This window comes from Colias philodice, chromosome 30 (assembly GCF_061535455.1).
Source record: "Colias philodice isolate Cphi_HAF_F1 chromosome 30, ilColPhil1 Martin Lab GWU primary, whole genome shotgun sequence".
NCBI lineage: Eukaryota > Metazoa > Arthropoda > Insecta > Lepidoptera > Pieridae > Colias > Colias philodice.
In genome coordinates, this window is record NC_143115.1 from 2618242 (window position 1) to 2640813 (window position 22572).

Sequence of the window (22572 nt, forward strand, 5' to 3'; positions counted from 1 at the left end):
GTTGCACTGGGGGAGTGCCGGCAGAAGTGAAAACTTGATTATTAACGTTCAGCATGTTTGATATTTTGGAATGGTATCCGTCTTACGCTTTTTCGATCAGGTCACGTGTCCTGACGCGAGTTTAAGATTTTATACCCATTACAGAAAAAGTGCTCAACGCCGCTAAAGAAGTTTTCACTTCAAAAATATAAGGATAAGTAGAAATAAAACAAGGCATAAGTATAATTCGTATATTTTATACATTTAAAATAATAACTATTAACAATACTTTTGATTTGGCCAAAACAAGTGGAATATAATTTATATAATTAAAAAAAAACACGTCCATCGACATACTTATATTAATAATAATTATATTATATTCTTAAGCTATGATCATGCTATACAAAAACATGAAAAAATCGACTTAAATATATATTTGCTTCAGTATAATATGTGCCAATCTATACTTATAATATTATAAAGCTGAAGAGTTTGTTTGTTTGTTTGAACGCGCTAATCTCGGGAACTACTGGTCCGATTTGAAAAATTCTTTCGGTGTTAGATAGCCCATTTATCGAAGAAGCTATATAACATCACGCTACGGCCAACAGGAGTGGAGCTACGGGGGTGAAACCGCGCGGAACAGGTAGTTTATGATAAAATTACTTTGGAAGATAGTTCGTGCTAATGAAGAATCGAATCAATTTATTACACTGGTATGAAAAATATAAAAATTATAATTTTATAACGTAAAAAAAAACAATTATTGGATATGTTTTTGAATCCGACATAATATTATGCATAATTTTATCGCAAAAAAAAAAAACATTGAAGTATGTACTTTAAACGCCAAACCAACCTTTCACATTGACATAAAAGAAAAAAAAAACAGAAAAAATAGAGCTAAATAATAATTAATTTATCTATGTGTGGAAATGGAAATTAGTTTTATTTACTTATACAAATATATCTACTAAACGAAGGACAATACATAATTAATCTAAAAAATCGGAATGTAAATATATTACAACTCGCCTCATTAAAATTTAATTTATTTTTATTAATTACTTATTTAATAAAATCATTAATTCAACAATTAAAAAAAAACTCAGTGGCTACTCCATAGCTTTTTACATTTTTCTTCCACATGAACATACATTTTTTAATAACGACCCTACATATTTAGTTCTAAATAAGCCAAAATAACAGTCACTTAAGCTGTAATGATCAGCTAAAAAATTGAAACCAATAAACATTTATAAAAAAGCGTCTCCATAGTTTTTAATGCTCACAACTTATTCTGTAATACATTTTTTGTGTCTGTTTTCCAATATTATTTGTTATTTCTCATTTAAATCTAAATAAAAATAAAACAATGAGAGACTTTAAACAAGTAGCCTTATTACGAATAAAATTTTATTTTCACTGGTTTATTTCAAATTATATTATTTGTATCAAATTAAAAAAAAATCGTTGCTTTACATTGCACAATTAAAATACATTACAATAAAAATAATTACTTAATAAACATTTATCGAAGTGAAACTTCTTTAGGCGCGTTGAGAGTAAAATTTCAAGGTTGCGTCATGGAAATACCATCACGTCATGTAGTGATGTGACGATTTTGGTATCTTTGAATTTTGCCAAAGAAGTTTCACTTCTGACACGTGTGGTCGGCACACACGCTCTTTTTTTTAAAAATAATAAATAAATATCTATTGACACTCCTTCAACATTTGCAGAGATTTCCTGAACAACTCTTGTTGCGCGCGCGCGTGTTTGATCTCAAGTTCGGCCAATTCTATCAAACTGTAAAAAAAATAATAATAATTAATATATTAGTTTCGTATACTAAGAAAAACAAGATAATTTGTATATGTAGTTAAACTAATATTAAACTCAAACTCAAATTTTTTATCAGTAGAAAATAGTAGATTTTTTTTTGTGTGTGAACAACGAATAAACAATTTTCACAAACACGCTTACAAAAATTGTCTGAAATAAAACTCTGCCTACGTGTGTATTAGGCAGAGTTTTCTAATGAGCAATACTATTGACTTTGAACATTACTGCTACGAAATAAGGTGTTAATTTCAATGAATGTTTTATACAACGCCGCTCGGACATTTTTGACGACCTTTTAACAGGCGATTGTGAGTCTAGTTGTTAATAGTGCGTCAATAATTACAATATCTTCTTACATTTAAAATTCTACTTTCACTGTATTTATAGTTAAACTCCTCCGAAACGGCTAGACCGATTCTCATGAAATTTTGTGTGCATATCGGGTAGATTTGATAATCGGACAACATTGGTTGAGTTATTATCGGACAACATGAACTATTGGTTGAGACAGGACAACGTTTGCTTGGACAAGTAATTTTATAATAATATGTATATACATAATATTATGTATACCGGGTGTAATCGTTAAGTGTGCACAGGCGATTATTCCGTAACTATTACAGATATCAAAAAACTTTAAACTGATATCGAAAATACTTAACCTAATGAGTAAAATTGCCATAATAAATTCATAAAAATAAAACGAGAAATATCCAATAATGTTACATTAAACGCTCCCATACATAAATCGGTTTACAACAATTACACCCCGTATATTTTTTCTCACCTCTTTCTAAACGCAGCGACCCGTCTCGTTCTGAAATCTATGAGTTCTTCTCTCGCACGAGCTGAAAGTTGTTCGAATCGTGCGCAAGCTTCCGATTGCGCTTGTTCCGCCTGTATTAATTAAAAAAATAATAATGAATGAATGAATTAATTAATTAATATATGTGTAAGTCTGTGCTTGGTGTGGATTGTAAAAGTAAACATTATATTGATTTTTTATGAGTGTGAAAGTTGCCAGTAAAGTTGGTTTTTAAAACTTTGCTGACAGTTTTAGAATTTCTGTATATGTTCTGTTTAGCTTATTGCCTAGTCTTATATATAAAATTCTCGTGTCACAATGTTAGTCTGCATACTCCTCCGAAACGGGTGGACCGATTCTCATGAAATTTTCTGTGCATATCGTGTAAGTCTGAGAATCGGCCAACATCTATTTTTCATATGTACCACGGGCGAAGCCGGGGCGGGCCGCTAGTTATAATATAAAATATGGTTCTAAAAATGTAAAGTGTCGTGAAATAAAGTTCTGAGGCTTCCTGATATATTAAGTTAAGCTAATCTATCAGTTAAGATGACTAATTATTATCCTACTAATATTATAAATGCGAAAGTTTGTGAGGATGGATGTATGGATGTTTGTTACTCTTTCACGTAAATACTACTGAAATAGTGTAGATATGAAAATAAACTTCAAGTGAATAAGGGACATTATCAAAAACATTTCCTACATCTTAGATGTCTAAAAGATATAGAAGCCTATTTGTTAAGTCGTCTATGTGTGCTATTTTTTCTGTGTATATAATTTTTTGTGTTTGTGTGCAATAAAGTGCCTTTAAACATATTGTTGTTTTTATTTATATACCTATCCCTGTATTACCCTGCTACTTATATCGATTCGTGCTATGATACAAGTTATATTGAGAAAGATTTTTATTATTTATTGTAAATATTACCTATTTTGCTATATTTAATAATAGGCCGGGAGATACTGACATAAAATATTGGGTCATTTGTAATTTGTAACAGACACTCGTAATTTGTGCCACGCGACTGACGCCCATCTTTTTTCTCTTTATCACTGCGTACTTAGACCCCTGAAGGACCGCCACACTGTAACAAATGACCCAATATTTTGTGTCAGTATCTCCCGGCCTATAACTAGTGATAATTTTGAATAGTTTCATATGAGCAGCAAAAACCTTTTTAATGCGTGTTAATACCTTATGTTTATTTGTAATAATTGTTATGTACCTACCTATATATCTTACTGAAACGCATGTAACATGTTCTTTGTAATAATAAAAATAAAAAATAAATAAATGTTACTTCCCTACCAATATTTCCCCTTTTCTCTTACATTCGACATTCTATTTGTTTTTTAGTATTTTATGATAACCCAAAAGTTTTTTTATGGCCCTCATGTACGAATTTTCCCCCTTTTTTCTTATATTTTTGACCTAGTGTAGAATTTATGACAAAATATATAGGTGTTAAGCGTGCATTTACCTCTTGTACTTCCATTGGCTTGCAAGAAAATAATGTGCATGTGAATAATTGACATTTTATATAAAAAAATTATGAAAAAGGATTATACAGCGTGTTTTTTGATAAATATAATTCCTAAATTCATTTCTTATTAATTATCATTAAAAGAGCAACTATGGAGTTTCTTACCGGTTCTTCTCCATAGATACTGCTTTCCGAATCGGTGGTAAATGTTAAAAATATGTAATGACGATTCAAAAGTCCTTCTAGAAGAAGTCTAATTGAATAAATAAATGTTTGAGTTTGAAATTTAATTATTGTTCAAAATCTATATCCATTTGACGAAAGCTATTCATAATATAAATTGTGCGTAAAATAGACGGATAATAATAGTGTTTTTATATTTATAAAGAAGATGCTGTATAAACCGTTGACGCGGTATTTTAAAAGGTGAAATTACAATAGTATATACAGTCAAAAACATAGAAGTAATGTCAATTTTACGATAAATACGGAATTAGTGAACCAATTTTGAGCAATTTTATCAAATTGATAATTGAAAGTGTGTGCCGAACATACGTATCAGAAGTGAAACTTCTTTGGCAAGATTCACAGATACCAAAATCGTCGCCTTACTCAATGACGTGACGATATTGTCATGACGCGATCTTGAAATTTTACTCTCAACGCGCCTAGAGATGTTTCACTTCAAAAAACGTTGCGTCTTTACTATTTCTTTTTATAATGATGTACAAATATATTTATCATAATGTCATATCGTATATTATAAAGATATTTTTTGAAGTGAAACTTTTTTATCGGGGTTGGATAAAAATTTAGTGTAACATTTTTTCGTTACGCGTGACATTTTTCCGTTACGCGCCATCTTTTTCTTATCCCTACCACGCGTGATTCGACGTATTTCTATAAAGTTGCATATAGTAAATTATTTTTTGAAAAATAAGGTCATAAAGAAGTTTCACTTGTTACGTGTGTACACTAGTACACGCACACATTTTTTTTTAAACTTACGGCATGCACATCCTTGTTCTTAGCTCTCGCGCGTTCTAAATTTCTGTTAGCAGCTTCGTACGCAGCCAGACATCTACAAAAAAACATGTTTTTTAGTTCAACGGTTTATTTTCCCTGAGTCTTTGATCATATTTTATTGTCGAGCCAATTTAATAGGCAACATTTGACGTCTATCAATTTTATCTTCATAGGGTGGTAACCTGCTTAAAAACATCGATTAAAGTGAATTAATCGATACGGACTTGTAACATTTGTCAATCGAACTTGAAACACATGTCAATAATTTATGATGATTTTTATTCCCAAGTAATCAATGCATTCGATTCTAGATGTCAGATTTCGATTTTTAGAGTAACGTCTCTGGTATTTAAAAAGAAAAAAGGTTTATTGACACAAAATTGTAGCAACGTCAGTTCTTTAAATCAGAAATTGTTTATTATGTTTAGAATGGTTTATCAGTAAAATCAAATCCTAAAATTACTTGTATCGGTCATTATTATTATAAATATGTTATCGTAATTGAAAAAAGTTAAGCAAATGTGCAGTTCTAACAAAACGAAATATCATATTATTCTATGTCGTCGTTACTAGGTTACGTTGTTGAATTTTGTTGAACTGTCAAATGTTGCCTATTAAAATGGCTCTACTATAATAATTTACTTATTGGATAACATAGATAATTAATTCATTTGAATGAAGTCTGAAAATGTCGCTGATTCCATCCTATTCTTATTTGGATCGCATAGTACAATATTAACGTCGTCATTGTGTCAGCTATTGACAGACATACTGAATCAGGAATTTTTGATAAATTTTCAAATAGATAAATTTCGATCACGAGGCAAGATTCGAACCCGCGGCTTTCGCCAATCCGGGGCGAGGCCCGGACAGGACTCGGCCATCCATGATCTCAAGGTATATTTAGTTTATTAAGTATATAATATTATGCCATAAAACAAAAAAATAAATTTTATTAAAACTTAGCAAGTTTTGAGTTACAGATGTCGTTTTTAGGGTTCCGTAGCCAAAATGGCAAAAACGGAACCCTTATAGTTTCGTCATGTCCGTCTGTCCGTCTGTCCGTCTGTCCGTCTGTCACAGCCGATTTACTCGGAAACTATAAGTACTACAGTGATGAAATTTGATGGGAATATGTGTTGTATGAACCGCTACAAAAATATGACACTAAATAGTAAAAAAAAGAATTGGGGGTGGGGCCCCCCATACATGTAACTGAGGGATGAAATTTTTTTTTTCGATGTACATACCCGTGTGGGGTATCAATGGAAAGGTCTTTTAAAATGATATAAAGTTTTCTAAAAAACATTTTTCTTAAAGTGAACGGTTTTTGAGATATCAGCTCTCAAAGTCGTAAAAAGTATGTCCCCCCCCCTCTATTTTTATAACTACGGGGTATAAAATTCTAAAAAAAATAGAGGTGATGCATGCTAATTAACTCTTTCAACGATTTTTGGTTTGATCAAAGTATCTCTTATAGTTTTTGAGATAGGTTGATTTAACTGTAATTTATTATATTTGCTGCTACGGAACCCTTTGTGCGCGAGCCCGACTCGCACTTGGCCGGTTTTCTAAACTATTTTTCAATTTATTCATTGGGTTTAAGCGTGAAGTTACAGATAGATAGACAAAAAAAAACGAATGTTATTTGTAATCAATAACCTTTACAATTTATGATAATTAATCTTATATATAAAATTCTCGTGTCACAATGTTAGTCTGCATACTCCTCCGAAACGGTTGGACCGATTCCCATGAAATTTTCTGTGCATATCGGGTAAGTCTGAGAATCGGCCAACATCTATTTTTCATATGTACCACGGGCGAAGCCGGGGCGGACCGCTAGTAAATAAATAATAATTACCTGAGTCGTCTAACAAGTACTGCTTTAGCTGCGTGTGTGTCGCGCATGTAGTAGCGGAGTGTATCCGCTAGTTTTAGATCTTGATCTGACGCCATGCGACCTTCGATTTTCTGTTGAAAATATTATATTATTGTTATCTATTATATAAATCTCAAAGGTGACTGATATAGTGATCTATCAACGCACAGCCCAAACCACTGGACGTATCGGGCTGAAATTTGGCATGTAGGTAGATGTTAAGACGTAGGCATCCGCTAAGAAAGGATTAACGGAAATTCTTGCGGGAACGGGGAAAAACGGGGATGCACGTACAAAGTCGTGGGCGGAAGCTAGTCTACTATATAAAACTAAGTCAGGTTTTCCTTCCTGGCGCTATAACTCCAGAACGCACGAACCGATTTCCACGATTTTGCATTCATTGGAAAGGTCTCGGGCTCCGTGAGGTTTATAGCAAAGAAAAGGTGTCTCTGGTGGCGAAACGGAGTTCGCCCGGTTTGCTAGTAACGAATATTTTTGGTATTACCACAAAACAATTTAAACACAGTGTAACTTTAAACCAGGGATCTGTCACTTTAATAATTGTCTATGTGAAATACGACAAAACCCGCGATACAGAGAACGATAAAGAGAACCCGCGCTTAAAGTTAAAACATGTCTAAAGTTTTTGTTTTTTTTTAGTCGTTTTCGTATAAGTTGACTATTATGTACTAAAGTGACTTTTTTCGCATAAATTGGTGTTATTCTACGTGTTATAGTGCTATTTCTATGTTTAATTAATAGGTAATAATATAATAGTAGGTTATTATTAATAATAACAATTCAAAGATTTTTAGTAAGCATCATCAACAGCAATATAATAGACAAGTTTTATAAAAATATACAACTGGTATGTAAAACTTAAATTAGTACTTAGGAGTAGTGTAATACATTTTTTGTTAATTTGTGAAATAAGTATTTTTATATCACTACATAGTATAAAACAAAATCGCTTTCTCTGTCCCTATGTATGCTTAAATCTTTAAAACTACCCAACTGATTCTGATGCAGTTTTTTTAAAAGATAGAGTGATTCAAGAGGAAGGTTTTAGTATGTTTTAGACAGAGCGGGCTAAGCTATTTAAAAATATAAAGTTTTTACAAATAAATACTTTGTTTGAAGTGAATTAACAACACCAAGTAAATTAATTACCCTAAAATTTTCATTACCATGATTCAAATGTACCTTTCAAACAAAAATTAAGTTTAAGGGCTAGCGCATACATACAACTTTTAGTTGAACAACTATTTTGTTGTGTTTCATAAGTACACAGCAATATATGAACATGCGCATATTATCAACTCGATAGTTGATCGACAAAAAAATCAAAAAGCCTCATCGATCTCTTTTTGATTAAAAAGTTGGACAACTATCGATCTCACACTCATTTTGTATTGCAATGCATTGAAGTGCGCATACCATCGACTGAACAGTCGATCCACGACTGTTTAGTCTCGCATTTACATTGGAAGCGGCACAACGTTTGTTCTCACAATGGCGGGAACCATTACCGACGACACGGAAGAGTTTATTAATAGTGTAGAATAAAGGCCCGCGCTTTACTTAAAAAGCCTTAAAGAGTATTCCGATATAAATTTGAAAAATTTTGTTTGGGTTACAAATCGACTGAAATCGATTGTATGCGCACCTCCGTCGACTCAACAGTTTAGTCGATTTAAAAGTTGTATGTATGCGCTAGCCCTAAATATAATCAAATACTCACACGACACTTATCAAATGTATCAGCGGCTCTAGTTAGGAACCGTTCAGTGGGCGGTTGTTCCCGAGACCCCAGTTGTGTGATACACGACGACAGCTTTATATGTGCGTCCGCTACTTCTGCAAAACATTAATAATGTAAATTTTATTGATATTCAACGATCTATATTTAATATTATAGAGCTGAATAGTTCGTCTGTTTGAACGCGTTAATCTCAGGAATTAATGGTCCGATTTGAAAAATTCTCACAGAGAAAGAATTTTTAGGGCTGATTTTTCAATCCTTGGTTAAAACTTATTCGTCGAATAATGTATAAAACCACCATTTTAAAAACGTATTCTAATTGCCCGTATTTGACAGTTTACGTGACATTTTAATATTATCGTGTAATACTTTATTAGACGGATAAGTTTTATCCAAGCATTGAAAAATCGGCCCTTACTGAGATTAGCGCGTTCAAACAAACAAAGTAATCAGTTCCCCGATGAACGGGTTATCTAACACCGAAAGAATTTTTCAAATCGGACCAATAGTTCCTGAGATTAGCGCTTTCAAACAAACAAACTCTTTAGCTTTATAATATGTATTAGTATAGAAGTATAGATTATGTAAAATCATATATTATTAATTTTAATAACACTTTATACGAACGACTTCTTATTATTAATATTACATGAATATTTTGCTCAATAATTTAGGAATTACACCGCAAATTATTTAGTAAATAGCCTGTTTGTGTCAATTCCAAGTTGTGAACCAAACAAATAAGAGCTAGCGCGCAAGAGCAACTTTTGTTTTTTTTATTAGCCCACTAGCTTTCCGCCCGCGGCTTCGCCCGCGTTTTCAAAGAAAAACCCGCATAGTTCCCGTTCCCGTGGGATTTCCGGGATAAAACCTATCCTATGTGTTATTCTGATGTATAAGCTATATTGTGGTAAAGTTTCATTCCAATCCATTCAGTATTTTTTACGTGAAAAAGTTACAAACATCCATACATCCATACTTACAAACTTTCGCCTTTATAATAGTAGTAGGATAGAGTTGGTAATAGAGACAAAATAGTTAGGGAGACAAAAGTTGCTCTTGCGCACTAGCCCTAAAAATTATTTACCTTTATGTTTAGACGTCATCCGATCAACTTTAGTGACAGCTTCCTTCAAATGCGAATAATATTCTTGTAAGAACGCAGTCTCTTGCTCAAAGAAATCGTTCACATCTCGCACAGTAGCGCCCAAGTATATTTCGTCGGTTGTTGTCGTCATTGAACGGACCTGGGAAAAAAGAAAAATAAATACTTATGTATGTGAATGTGAATTTAATTGCAATTGTTGTTGGTAGCTTTGATTTGAGAAAAAAAGATACTGTATATAAATGTTTTTCTCTTTTTATTTCGTTAAAATATAGTAAATACCAGGTTGCCTGGCAGAGATTGCTGTGTAGCAATAAGGCCGCCTATAGTGCAAATTGTTTGTACCTTATTAGGTTGTACTAGATTTCCTTACATTGTTTTGTAGAATAAAGTATAATAAATAAATAATTATATAGTAGTTGGTAGTTTTGAATGAAAAATAAAGGTTACCTTTACTATAATGAATGTGGTTTTATTTTTTATTCGGTGTAACTTTGTGCTTAAAATAAGGAATGAATAAAAAAATTTTCTTTGTAATTGCCGTTTTACTTTTTAACTAGCATCAACAAAACACATTAGCCAAAATCAAACCGTAGCTATATACAAATAACGCACAATTTACATCGATCCTAACCTAGATACTAATAAGATTCAATATTCCACCCACCTAACTTCACAAACAACAGGCAATAGCCAAACAAAATCAACCCTTACCTATATACCAATAAGATTCAATTTTCCCCACACCTCACTTCACAAATAACACATTTGCCAATCAAAAACAAACCTTACCAGATCGCCAATAAGGTAAATTCCCTGTTGCATGCTACAACCTATACATAAAATGTTTTAGCTTCGCAAAATAAAACCTTACGAGTTAGGAAATAAGGTCCATTTTCATAACATGACATCTACAGAACATACATTAGCTAAACAAAATCGACTCTTACCTATTTATGAATAAGATTTATTTTCCCTCCACCACACAGATGACAGAAGCCAAACAAAATTAAACCTTACCAGTCCATGTCACTTCATAATAATACAGACAACAAATCGAACTTTATTCAAACAACAATAAGGTTCAATTTTCCTTTCACCTCACTTCACAAATCCATCTTCTTTATTCAGCCATATAAAATCAGCTCTTAACAGTGTACTAATAAGATCTATATTCCCTTTACTTGCATCCTATACACAAAATGTTTAGGGGCTGATTTTTCAATGCTAGGATAAAACTTATCCGTCCAATAAATTATTACACGATAATATTAAAATGTCACGTAAACTGTCAAATACGGGCAATAAGAATACGTTTTTAAAATGGTAGTTTTATACATTATTCGACGAATAAGTTTTATCCAAATATTGAAAAATCGGCCCTTAGCCAAACAAAATGAAACCTTACCAGTCCACCAATAAGGTCCATTTTCCCTCTCGGCTTCGCACACAGATCTTGCTCATATTCGAGGAAAACACGTAAATGTGCGTCCTTCCTAAATACAGGGTGCGCTGCCAAACGTTGTAAGAAAACTTCGTGCATTGCTACCGTTTTCTTGAATGTCGCTAGGTATTCACTGAAATAGACAATTTAGTGACTTTTAATTTCTAAATTTTTAAAGAATATAAAAAAAAAACATCTAATTGAATTAATACTGATATGATTTAAAAGAGCAACTATGGAGTTTCTTGCCGGTTCTTCTCCGTAGATACTGCTTTCCGAATCGGTGGTAAATGTCAAAATATGTAATGACGATTCAAAAGTGCTTCTAGAAGAAGTCTAATTGAATAAATAAATGTTTGAGTTTGAGTTTGTTTGAGTTTTAATAATTGTTTTGAGTTGAATGTGCATGATTTTGGTGAAAAGTTGATGAATTTTCCTATTTTCCATTGAAGTGGTCGAAAAATTATTATATTTACTAGAAATTTGTTAAAATTGGACATTATAACAATTCTTCTTTGAGTTGCACAATGCACATATCGCGATTATGCAAAATTGATGAATACGGGAAAACAAATCCATAATTTTATAGGTATGAAAAGATTAATTATTGCAAAATACAAGCCCTAACTTATTTCAAAATGTTCAAAGTTTCATTACTGACTAGCTTACCACCCGCGGCTTCGCCCGCTTTGTCTAAAACCTAATAAATTACATATATACTAAAACCTTCCTCTTGAATCGTTCTATTCATTAAAAAAACGCATCAAAATCCAATGCGTAGTTTTAAAGATTTAAGCATACAAAGGGACATAGGGACAGAGAAAGCAACTTTGTTTTATACTATGTAGTGATAATTAAATCCGAGCTCTACATTATTTCATAAGGTTAAAAGTTTCATACAGTAACAACGCTATCTTAACTAAAGACTCGAAAATCGAAACACCCCTATTTCATCTTTTATATATAAAAATGAATCGCAAAATGTGTTAGTAAGCGCATAACTCGAGAATGGCTGAACCGATTTCGATAATTCTTTTTTTATTATATTCCTTGAAGTACGAGGATGGTTTTTATGTAGAGAAAACGTAAATATGTACCACGGGCGAAGCCGGGGCGGACCGCTAGTAACAAATAAAAAAAATTGAAAATTTAACTTACTCTTCCAATTCCTCTTTCATCTTAAGGAACTCCTCTCTAGTTAAAGCTCCCTCACCTTCGCCGAGGCGTTGTAGCTTTTCGCGGGACGCGTCGAAATCCGGCCGCGGGGGGGCGGGCGGTATCTATAAAAGATTATATTTGAAAGAATGCTAGCAATTAATAATAATTATTGTTATATTTGGAACAAAATAAGCACAAATACAACAACAAAATTGAGAAACGTTTAAAAATTCGATCACAATGTACGCTTCCTGAGGTCTGACGTTGCTATTGTACTTCAAAGTTCAAAATACGGGTGGGGGGAGGGGGTTAGTTATTTGCGCATTACGTTTGAATGAGAAATACCTTGTATATCTTTACTGAAAAAATGGATGCGTTGAAAACGCAAGTGTAAGTGAAAAATGGAAACTAGATAACCTTACACTACTTGCACTAAAATCGTATTTTACTATTATTTAATCGTTTTTCAACAAGATTCGTCATTTGGCAGCAGTAAGACATAAAAAATAGGACTATTCATTTAGTTATATACTTGTTTGAATAAAGTTTTTCAGACGAAACACATCTTCTTCTTCTTCTTATATATAAAAATGAATCGCAAAATGTGTTGGTAAGCGCATAACTCGAGAAGGGCTGAACCGATTTCGATAATTCTTTTTTTATTATATTCCTTGAAGTACGAGGATTGTTTTTATGTAGAGAAAACGTAAACATGTACCACGGGCGACGCCGGGGCGGACCGCTAGTTTCAAATAAAAGCTAGTTTACTATATCTTTAACTTTAAAAACATCTTAATTATACTTACAATATACCCAGCGTATTCTTCATTCTCTTCATACCTATCGTGCAACCAAACAAACTCCTCATGCTGTCGCACAACAAGAAATTCCGACTTTTGAAACTCTGGTAGTGTTGTTTTTGTGTGCACTGTGAACTTGACTTTTTCTTTCTCACTTAATGCGTCTGATATGTCCACCTGTGAAACATACATCACTATAGGGGCCGATTTTTCAATGCTTGGATAAAACTTATTCGTCAAATAATGTATAAAACTACCATTTTAAAAACGTATTCTAATTGCCCGTATTTGACAGTTTACGTGACATTTTAATCTAATATTATCGCGTAATACTTTATTGGACGGATAAGTTTTATCCAAGCATTGAAAAATCGGCCCTAAGACAACAATGCTTTTGCTGTCTGTCTTCATATGTATGCTTAAATCTTTAAAACTACACAAAGGATTTTGATAAGGATATTAAATAGGTTTTAGTATAAATAACTTGTTAAGGTTTCTACAAAGCGGACGAAGTCAGGAGGGGAAAGCTAGTATTATAATAAATGAATTTGTACTGATATTTTGAAAACAGCTGCATAAAGATAAATAAAATTGTGTAAAGAGCCCTTGGAACTTTTAAGAATGTTGGTTGAAAATAAATGAATTTTGCAATTAATATTTAATTTAATTTGCCTTGTTTAAAATAGAGGAAAAAACCAATGCAAATTGTAGTTATGTAAAATTAACATTTTGAATGATTCTTTCCTTGGTTGGGACTTTTGAACCTAAAATTATTTTATTGAAATTTGCAATATTATTATTGCATTATTTTTTCCTAGACATGATGCTACTGCTTTGCTCCTATTTGTCTTAGCTTGATGCTATACAGCTTATAGCCTTTCGAAATACATGAACTATGTATCTAACTCAAAAATAATTATTGGGTTAACACTTTGAAACAAAAAAATCTAATATTAGTTTAGCTTGAGACATACCAATAAACTGTTATCAGCTAAAGACACATTTTCACTTGGCTTTTTCTTCTCTACAGTGGAGTCTCCAGACGATGGGCTGGATACAGGCACTGTGAGGGGATCGTTGTTGCTTTCTTCCACACAGTCCTGTATAAAAAATAACATTTTGTATAAAATCCTTTTTTTTATAGGCAGATTGACAATTTTAATGATATTGTGTTGAGTGGTGTATATTTGATGATAATTTTATGAAATGATATTAATCCTATCTTAATAGAAAGCCACAATAATTATGATTCAACGTATCATAATAAATGATATGTTATTTTTTCGATAGCGGTACACTCACCTCTTAAAAGTGCTATCCACGTCATTATTTTTAATCACGCTAAGAACAAAGTTTTAATAAGCATATTGTACTAGCAATTAAGAACATGATAATTCTCTATTGAAGATTGTAAAAAGTTTTATAATTCCAATTGGTATTATTTGGAAACGCCCCCCGGTTTTTTTGCACCGCAACAAAAAGATATTTGACTTACCATCATAGTTCGAAATTTGATTTGTGGTGGCCTGTAAGTTGAATCCAAAGATTTCAATATGAGCTGTGGCGTGCAAAGAAGTGGTTTTCTTACTATAATTACAAGTTATTTACACTTTACGATCGTACAATGATTTTTAACAAGACAAAATCAGAGGAAGCTAAAATCTGTCATTTGGCAACAAACGAAAATTAATTTTAATGCTGTCATTGTCATCACAGATTGTCATTGTCACCACATCTGTGGTAACTGGTATTACTATTCACAGTCCGTCTCGCTTTGGAATTAGAATTTGGGAATACCTATGATATAATAATTTTTATTTTTTATGTAATATGTATAAAATTAACACTATAATTATATCATATATTCCACTATAATCCACGGTAAAGTTATCCGAGTTTACTTTTAAATGCATCATATTAAGAAAACAAAGTTTTAATGAACAGAAACACTTGCGTAGCCGCTGTTCAACAAAATTCTGTCATTTAAGATTATTTATTTATGCGTTTCCCACATAAATTCAATAATTTAAGGTGTTCTAAAAAATCTATATAATTAAAATCTCACTGTAATATAAACTTACTACTCTGGTTGCGACTAATTTTGGGGCGCCTTAATGTACTTACAATACTTGCAACCCTAAAGTCTTGTCCTACATCAATAATGAAAATAAAAAAAAATGTAACAAAATCGGTACCTAATGGAATTGATCGGGTTTGACGAGTTTGTTTATATTTTATATTAATGAAGAAATACGTTGTAATTTGTGAAAATGGGTACACAAAAGCCGGGAGAATGGGCCAACACCCTAATATCAAGATTTGAAGAACAAGTAAGTACTGAAAATACGCATAAATTTAATGTAGGTGGACCCACCCTTCTATTATTTACATATTTTTTTTAAATAGAGCTTAAATTACTTTATTATGAATAAAAACAATTGTTTTTCCTGTACACTATGGTTAAAATATGCAGTCATAACATCAAATAAATATAATAAAACATAAGAATAAAAAAATATAAATTATTTATGTAGTTACATACAAAAATAATTTTATTCTATTGAATATCACATAATAAAATCGGGGTATGCGCGATCACTCTCATATTTTTCTGCTGCTTCGGTATACATGTATATGAGTTTAACCATAGCGTGTCAGTCCCAATACAGAAAAAAATAATAATTAAGTACTTCATCTGTAATTGCCCCACATTTTATTACAAAAAAAAATCAAAGCGAAGCTACAAAATGTGACAGCTTCTTTAACCCATTGACCACCGAGCGGCCCGATCGGGCCGAGACACAATAGATTTTCTATTGTGTCTGTGATCCGAGGACTGACGGATTAATGCGACACAGACAAGATCCTATACTTTAGTTATTTTTACTTAAAAATCTTTATTTGCTTAGGATCAACTTCCTCATCTTTGCATTTTCACATTAATAACTCAGTCCCCGGAATCACAGACACAATAGAAAATCTATTGTGTCGTGGACCGATCGGGCGGTTCGGGGCTCAATGGGTTAAACATAGGAATTCTTTAATGTACATGTACGGATTGTAATATTAAATTTGCTAGTGTTATTTGCTAATTTGCACTGCTGATGAAAGGCCTTTGTTGCCTTTCAACAGCCACCTGACAATATTTTACACATAGATTCAAATTACAATGTTTACCATAAATTTAAGAAGAATCCATTATTCAACATATGCCACTTTTTGTTTCATTTGGCTCTAAGGGAATTATCTTCATTATTCTTTCATAAAGAACTAACAATCCATTTACAACAAGGAGTATCTTTTTTCTCATGTCAGCAAGATTTTTCATTTGGTTACATCACACTGTTATATAGTCCAGTCTTCAATGAATTCCAATTTACTTTTTGTTAAGTTTGTCAGTTGACTATTTCTGTATAGTTTTTAAATAAATCCGATCAACCATCAGCGCGCAAGGTGCATTCCGTTAGGTGCAATTTCACAATTTAATGACTTCATCATTCATTCATTTATGATCTAGCAAAAAATAATAATGCTTTAAATTGTAATCAATATGTTATGGATCGAGGTATTTAAAACTAATGTCGTTATCAATTTTATGGTAAAACTAGCGGTCCGCCCCGGCTTCGCCCGTGGTACATATTTACGTTTTCTCTACGTAAAAACCATCCTCGTACTTCAAGGAATATAATAAAAAAAGAATTATCGAAATCGGTTCAGCCGTTCTCGAGTTATGCGCTTACCAACACATTTTGCGATTCATTTTTATATATAAGAAGATTAAATTTTAAAACCATTTTCACAGCTACCCTACAACATAAAACACAAATATTTAAAATATTAATCATCAATCTTCATTCTATTTGAACAACCACAAATATTAAAATATAAAATAATAATCTTCAAACTATTTCTACAACTACCCTACAAATAAAAATAAAAATATTACAAATTATAATTTTCAAACTGCTTTCTACAGATACCCACCCTGATTATAGTACAAATATCATAAACTTAAAACCATTTCTACAACTACCCTATAATAATAAGAAACATTAAAAATAATAATTTTCATAGCTACCCTACAAATTAAAGTACAAATGTCATAATTTTTAAAACATTTCTACAACTACCCTACAATATAAAAACAAATTTTAAAAACAATAATTTTCACAGCTACCCTACAAGACCGGCGCCCAAAATCTACACTCGCGTATAAATGAAGAGCAGTGTAAGGCATGCCTTGTGCAAATCAGCAGGCACAGGTTTTCCCTTGTTATTTCTGGCCTTACGAAGATCCTGCAGAGAGTCAATGAATTGGTAAGTTATTTTTTAATTGAATTTGTAAAGATTTTTTTCTGCTTGATATTAGGATGAATTTATTCAAAAGTAATTCACTAGAGTTATTTTAGTGCTAGTTTACTCAAGCAATATTGATTTGTTTGAAGAAGAAACCGAGTTGTTTTTCCTGTGTTTAATCTCTTCAACAAATTGTCATATTGCTATATTATAATTTATAATGTAAAATGAACTAATGTAAATAATATATTGCTTAAATAATAACTTACGTGAATTAGTTTAAATTATAAAATTAAAATATTTGTATGCCAATTGTTGGCGAATTGTGCGGACGTGAAATTTATTATAACTTTGCTTTGTAACCACAATTCATACAAATAAATCATTTCATTTCATTTCATTTCAATCTTTGTTTGAAGAGTTTTACTGAATTTGAGTAAAATTAATAAAAAAGGGGAGTGAATTATAATAAAGTCATGTTCAAGACCTTACTTCATAGGATCATTTCTATAGTAAGCTCTTCACGAGAACTCTTACATTATGTAGGATCATGTTCAAGGTAGCAGCATAGAAAAATGAAATAACATAAATTAACAGAAAAATGTAGCATGTAGGATTTTATATGATCGGGATGACTATTATTTTGGAAGATTTTTTAAATTTTCAATCAGTTATCAGTTTTTTTGTTCATATAAACCTTTTGACAATGACGAACACATCAAATAAAGATGAATTGGTACCTGGTCCAGTGATTAAGAAAGATTTATCCAATTTGGTGCTCTTAATCTTCCTTCCTCGATAAATGGGCTATATAATACAGAGCGAATTTTTCAAATCAGACCAGTAGTTCCTAAGATTAGCGCATTCAAACAAACTCTTCAGCTTTATAATATTAGTATAGATGAAAAAAAAGATCTATTACTACTTAGTGCAGTAATAGAGAAAGGTTTATCCAGTTTGATTCTACATATTTCGAAGTTACGCACATACAAACATTTTGATTCATTCTACTATATTATATTACTAGTTGTCCGCCCCGGCTTCGCCCGTGGTACCTACATGTTTAAACTATCCTATCTCTCAAGTTGGATCGAACTGCACATGGTGTGCGGTTTTTATTATAATCGGTTAAGTGGTTCAGGAGTCCATTGAGGACAAACATTGTGACACGAGATTTATATATATTAAGATATCTTTTTCTTCTTCCAGTACCAACCGACCCTCACAACATGCGTGACTCGACCGCTAACAGAAATAGAGAAAGGCTACCATGACAGTCTGGTCATAGTGCTCGATACATTGGAGATATGTTTGAGCTCACAACCGAAGGACACGGCCAAATATGAAGAGGCTATGAACGTTAAGATACTGTTGAGGGAGGTTTGCCAGTTTATTGGTGAGTCTGTTTGTTTGTGGGTAGGTACGGAAATGATGTGGGGATTTTAAGTGGGTTTTTGTATGGAAAAAGTTTATTTTTAATACTCAATGTGAACAACATATTATCTATTCTTTTTATAATGATTTTGAATTGTTTTGGTTTTTATGGAAATAATGGCAACGTACTTGGTTTTGTTTAAGAGAGGTTAAAATAATAGTTGTTTTCTACTATTTTCCATTTTATCTCTCACAGAAATGAAGCAAACAAAACTTAAATACAATATTTATTAGTTTGTGTTTGTATGTCACCATTACAAACATATAGCGCCCGGCAAACTTGTTGGCCAAAAAGTAGCGTGGTGGGGGAAGCTTGGGCATATAAAAATGTACTAAAACTTGATGCACAAACTTCCCCCACCACGCTCCTTTTTAGCCAAGAAGTTTGCCGGGCGCTATACCGGAGTTATTAAATCCTTAAGAAGTAACTAACTCAATCTACATATTTTGATGAAATTTACACCCAAGTTTCCAAACTAAGCATATGAAAGATTAAAAAATTATGTACTTTTTTCAGATATAAGATGTGAAGCGAACATACATAATACGTTACTACGACAGCTGGCTAGTAAAGTTTTATTTGCGCTAAGTTTGAACTTTTTTAATGCAGTCTTTAATAGGATAAGCGCTAGGTTACAGGTATGTATTGAAATACTAGAAAATTAATAATTAAAACATGAATTTTTGATTTAATATTCACAATTGTGACTTACTCGAAATCATGTCAATAATGCTTTAAACATAAAATTCGTAATTCTTTCTTTTACAAAAATTTCATCGTAATCGGTTCAGCAGTTTTCCAGATTTTTTTCTTAATTGCGGCGATATTTGCATAAATAAGCACTAACAAAATAGACTCGATTAAAATTAGTAATATGTCGTTTTTTAAACTTTAAAGTTTTTTCGAAATCGGTTCAGCAATTTTCCAGATTATCGCGATAAATAAACATACAATTTCAGGAACTTGCGGCTAGCTCAGATGAAAACCCCGACTACATAGATATAGAATTGATTCAACACATTAATATCGATGTATTGAGGCTTATACGGCTTTTTACAGGTAAAAAGATATTTAATTTAACTTTATGAGGTAATTTTGTATTTATTTTAACAGTATAAAATAGAATGTACTAAAAAAATTTTTTTTGAATGGTGTAAAACTGCACCATAAGTGGTATAGCCGCTGACATCTTTCAAAAAAGACATACAGATTTTACTCAATTTCTTGTTAAAAAATACATACCAAGCAACACAATTTTATTTTTTTGGAATCATAGGACATTTTTTGCAAGTACTTAGTTACTTATTAGTTATTATGTAAAATTTTCACAAATACAATTTTTTTTTTCAGAATGTATTCAAAAGTTTAAGTTATTACGGAAATATACGCCTATAGTTTTAGTCATGTCCCTCGAGAAAGCTGTTTGGAATTGGATGGATACTTATCCACAGGTAATAAAAATTTATTTTTATAGATCTTATTTTATTCTTCAAAATTTTCAAGTTCCAAAGCTTGAAAAAATATAAGTCCACAGTAAGTTGAAAATCAGTTTAGATTTCATACTCATAAACATGCAAAAAAATTGTCCAATGCAAAACTCTGCCTGCGCGTGTATTAAGCAGAGTTTTTCTAATGATCGATGCAATAGATTTTGACCATTACTGCCACGAAATAAGGTTTTAATTACAATGATTGTTCTATAAAATACTCCTTAGATATTTTTGACGACCTTTTAATAGCCGATTATGAGTCTAGTGTTATATGCTAACATATGTATGTTTGTTTCTCTTTCACGAATATACTACTTCACATATTTTGATGAAACTTCACAGTATAGTAATACATCGGAAAAACACATGAGCTTTCGAAATACTTGAATTTGGCAAAGCTAGTTGTTTATAAAAAAAGTGAAGACCCATGTCCCCTAGTGGGGTAAGGGGCAGATGCATTATGCATACATCTGTTTCACTGATCGCTTTTCTTTAGGGACAAGTAGGTGATCAGCCTTCTGTGTCCTACCAGACCGAGACTTTTTTCCTTAGTCTCCATCGGGAATCGAACCCAGGACCCCGTTGTTTATAACTTACATACAATGCTTGTTCCCAGGAATTCCTCGAAGTCCAGTCTCGGCCTAACGACGAACTAAGCAAATGTTGCGACACATTGTTCGACATTTTGCAAGACAGCTATTCTGAAAACAAGAAAACTAGAGTCGCTATGTGGCCGTTGCAAATTATGCTGCTTATATTGAACCCTGTTAGTATTGTTTTTGAAGTGAAACTTCTTTATCGGGGTGGGAAAAAAATTTAGTGTAACATTTTTTCGTTACGCGTGACATTTTTCCGTTACGCGCCATCTTTTTCTTATACCTACCACGCGTGATTAGACGTATGTCTGTAAAGTTGCATAGAGTAAATTATTTTTTGAAAAATAAGGTTATAAAGAGGTTTCACTTCTTACGTGTGTACACTAGTACACGCACACATTTTTTTTTTGTATGGGGATGATGTTTTTTATAAGTGTGTGTGTACAACTAGATATACAATTCTATACAAAAATGAATTTTAAAACTAGTCAAGATTGTGTGTATTATTGTTGTTGAAAAAAAACAAACATTTGGGAAATTCAACCTTATTAACATTATTAAAAGGTGTATAAACAAAATGCACTCAAAGAAATAAGTTTTACGATCAAAGCTATCTAGTCAATGTACCCAAAGTAAATTCAACCTTATTCCCATGAATTAAAGTTGGATATTAAAGCCACAAGCAAAGGGCGGTTTTTATCGTTGTTTGTGTATTTAGTTCTTGTTAATGATAGGTGTGTGTGCTAATGATGCAAGGTATACGTGTGTGTGTGTGTGTATGCTTTAATATATCTTTGTGTATAAATGTGACATTATTATGAATTTATATGTTTTCTTTTATGCGTGTGTGCGTGCGAGCGTATGTACTTATGTGCGTGAGTGGAGAAAGTTTTTTTTCTCAATTTTTATCATTATTGGTATTGGTTTATTATACTCTAGCTGTGCTCCGCGGTTTTACCCGCAGTACTCCGCTCCTAATGGTCTTAGCGTGATGATATATCACTCGATAAATAGGCTATCTAACATCGAAAGAATTTTTAAAATCGGTCAAGTAGTCACCGAGATTAGCGCGTTCAAACAAGAAAACTCGTCACCTTTATAATATTAATATAGATATATTATTTTACTTACTTTACACACTATTTTTATATTTTATAGAAGGTACTAGAAGAAATTGTGAACGCGGACAGCGGTGCGCCGTGCAGTCCAAGGCATTCGAAGAAAAAACATTTTATAGATGCTGTTAAACGAGGTTTAAGTGAGTATTCAGTTCATAAAGACGAAAAAATAAGTTCTAAATAATAAATATTCGGAAGTATTAGTTCACAGAAAAAAAAATTAGGAAAAAAAAAATTGGAAATTAATAACTTGTGTAGTTGCTTGTTTATGTGTGCTTTCAAATAAGTATTTTCAAGTAAACAGGATTTGTTACTGGATTGTAGATATTATTTTTAAATGT

General features: G+C 32.1%; 2 protein-coding genes and 1 non-coding gene across 8 annotated transcripts in view; 2 read left to right on the plus strand and 1 right to left on the minus strand.

Moving 5' to 3' along the window:
* Positions 1-217: 217 nt before the first annotated feature.
* Snx6 (sorting nexin 6) lies at positions 218-14979 on the minus strand. The gene is made up of 11 exons (XM_089713448.1): positions 14792-14979; positions 14271-14396; positions 13303-13473; positions 12497-12618; positions 11303-11471; positions 9877-10036; positions 8769-8884; positions 7010-7119; positions 5128-5200; positions 2615-2724; positions 218-1791 (listed from the first exon to the last, which is right to left on the minus strand). Exons 1-11 carry the CDS (start codon positions 14795-14797, stop codon positions 1698-1700), a joined length of 1257 nt encoding a protein of 418 aa, XP_089569574.1. The 5' UTR covers positions 14798-14979; the 3' UTR covers positions 218-1697.
* Positions 14980-15473: 494 nt separating this feature from the next.
* The window catches only part of Nf1 (neurofibromin 1), a 62374-nt gene continuing 55275 nt past the window's right edge, over positions 15474-22572 (plus strand). For 4 of the 6 annotated variants that reach the window (XM_089713291.1, XM_089713293.1, XM_089713294.1 and 1 more), the window contains exons 1-8: positions 15475-15626; positions 17470-17613; positions 18802-18988; positions 19544-19665; positions 19987-20086; positions 20378-20478; positions 21134-21283; positions 22272-22371. In XM_089713291.1, the coding sequence (XP_089569417.1) occupies positions 15567-15626; positions 17470-17613; positions 18802-18988; positions 19544-19665; positions 19987-20086; positions 20378-20478; positions 21134-21283; positions 22272-22371 (964 nt within the window). In that variant the 5' untranslated portion in view covers positions 15475-15566. Of the gene's footprint in view, positions 15627-17469; positions 17614-18801; positions 18989-19543; positions 19666-19986; positions 20087-20377; positions 20479-21133; positions 21284-22271; positions 22372-22572 lie in introns of all 6 variants that reach the window. The other 2 variants (XM_089713292.1, XM_089713298.1) reach the window with 1 other exon arrangement.
* LOC149475428 (small nucleolar RNA U3) lies at positions 18075-18153 on the plus strand. The gene has a single exon (XR_016318095.1). It is a non-coding gene; the product is annotated as a small nucleolar RNA U3 (small nucleolar RNA).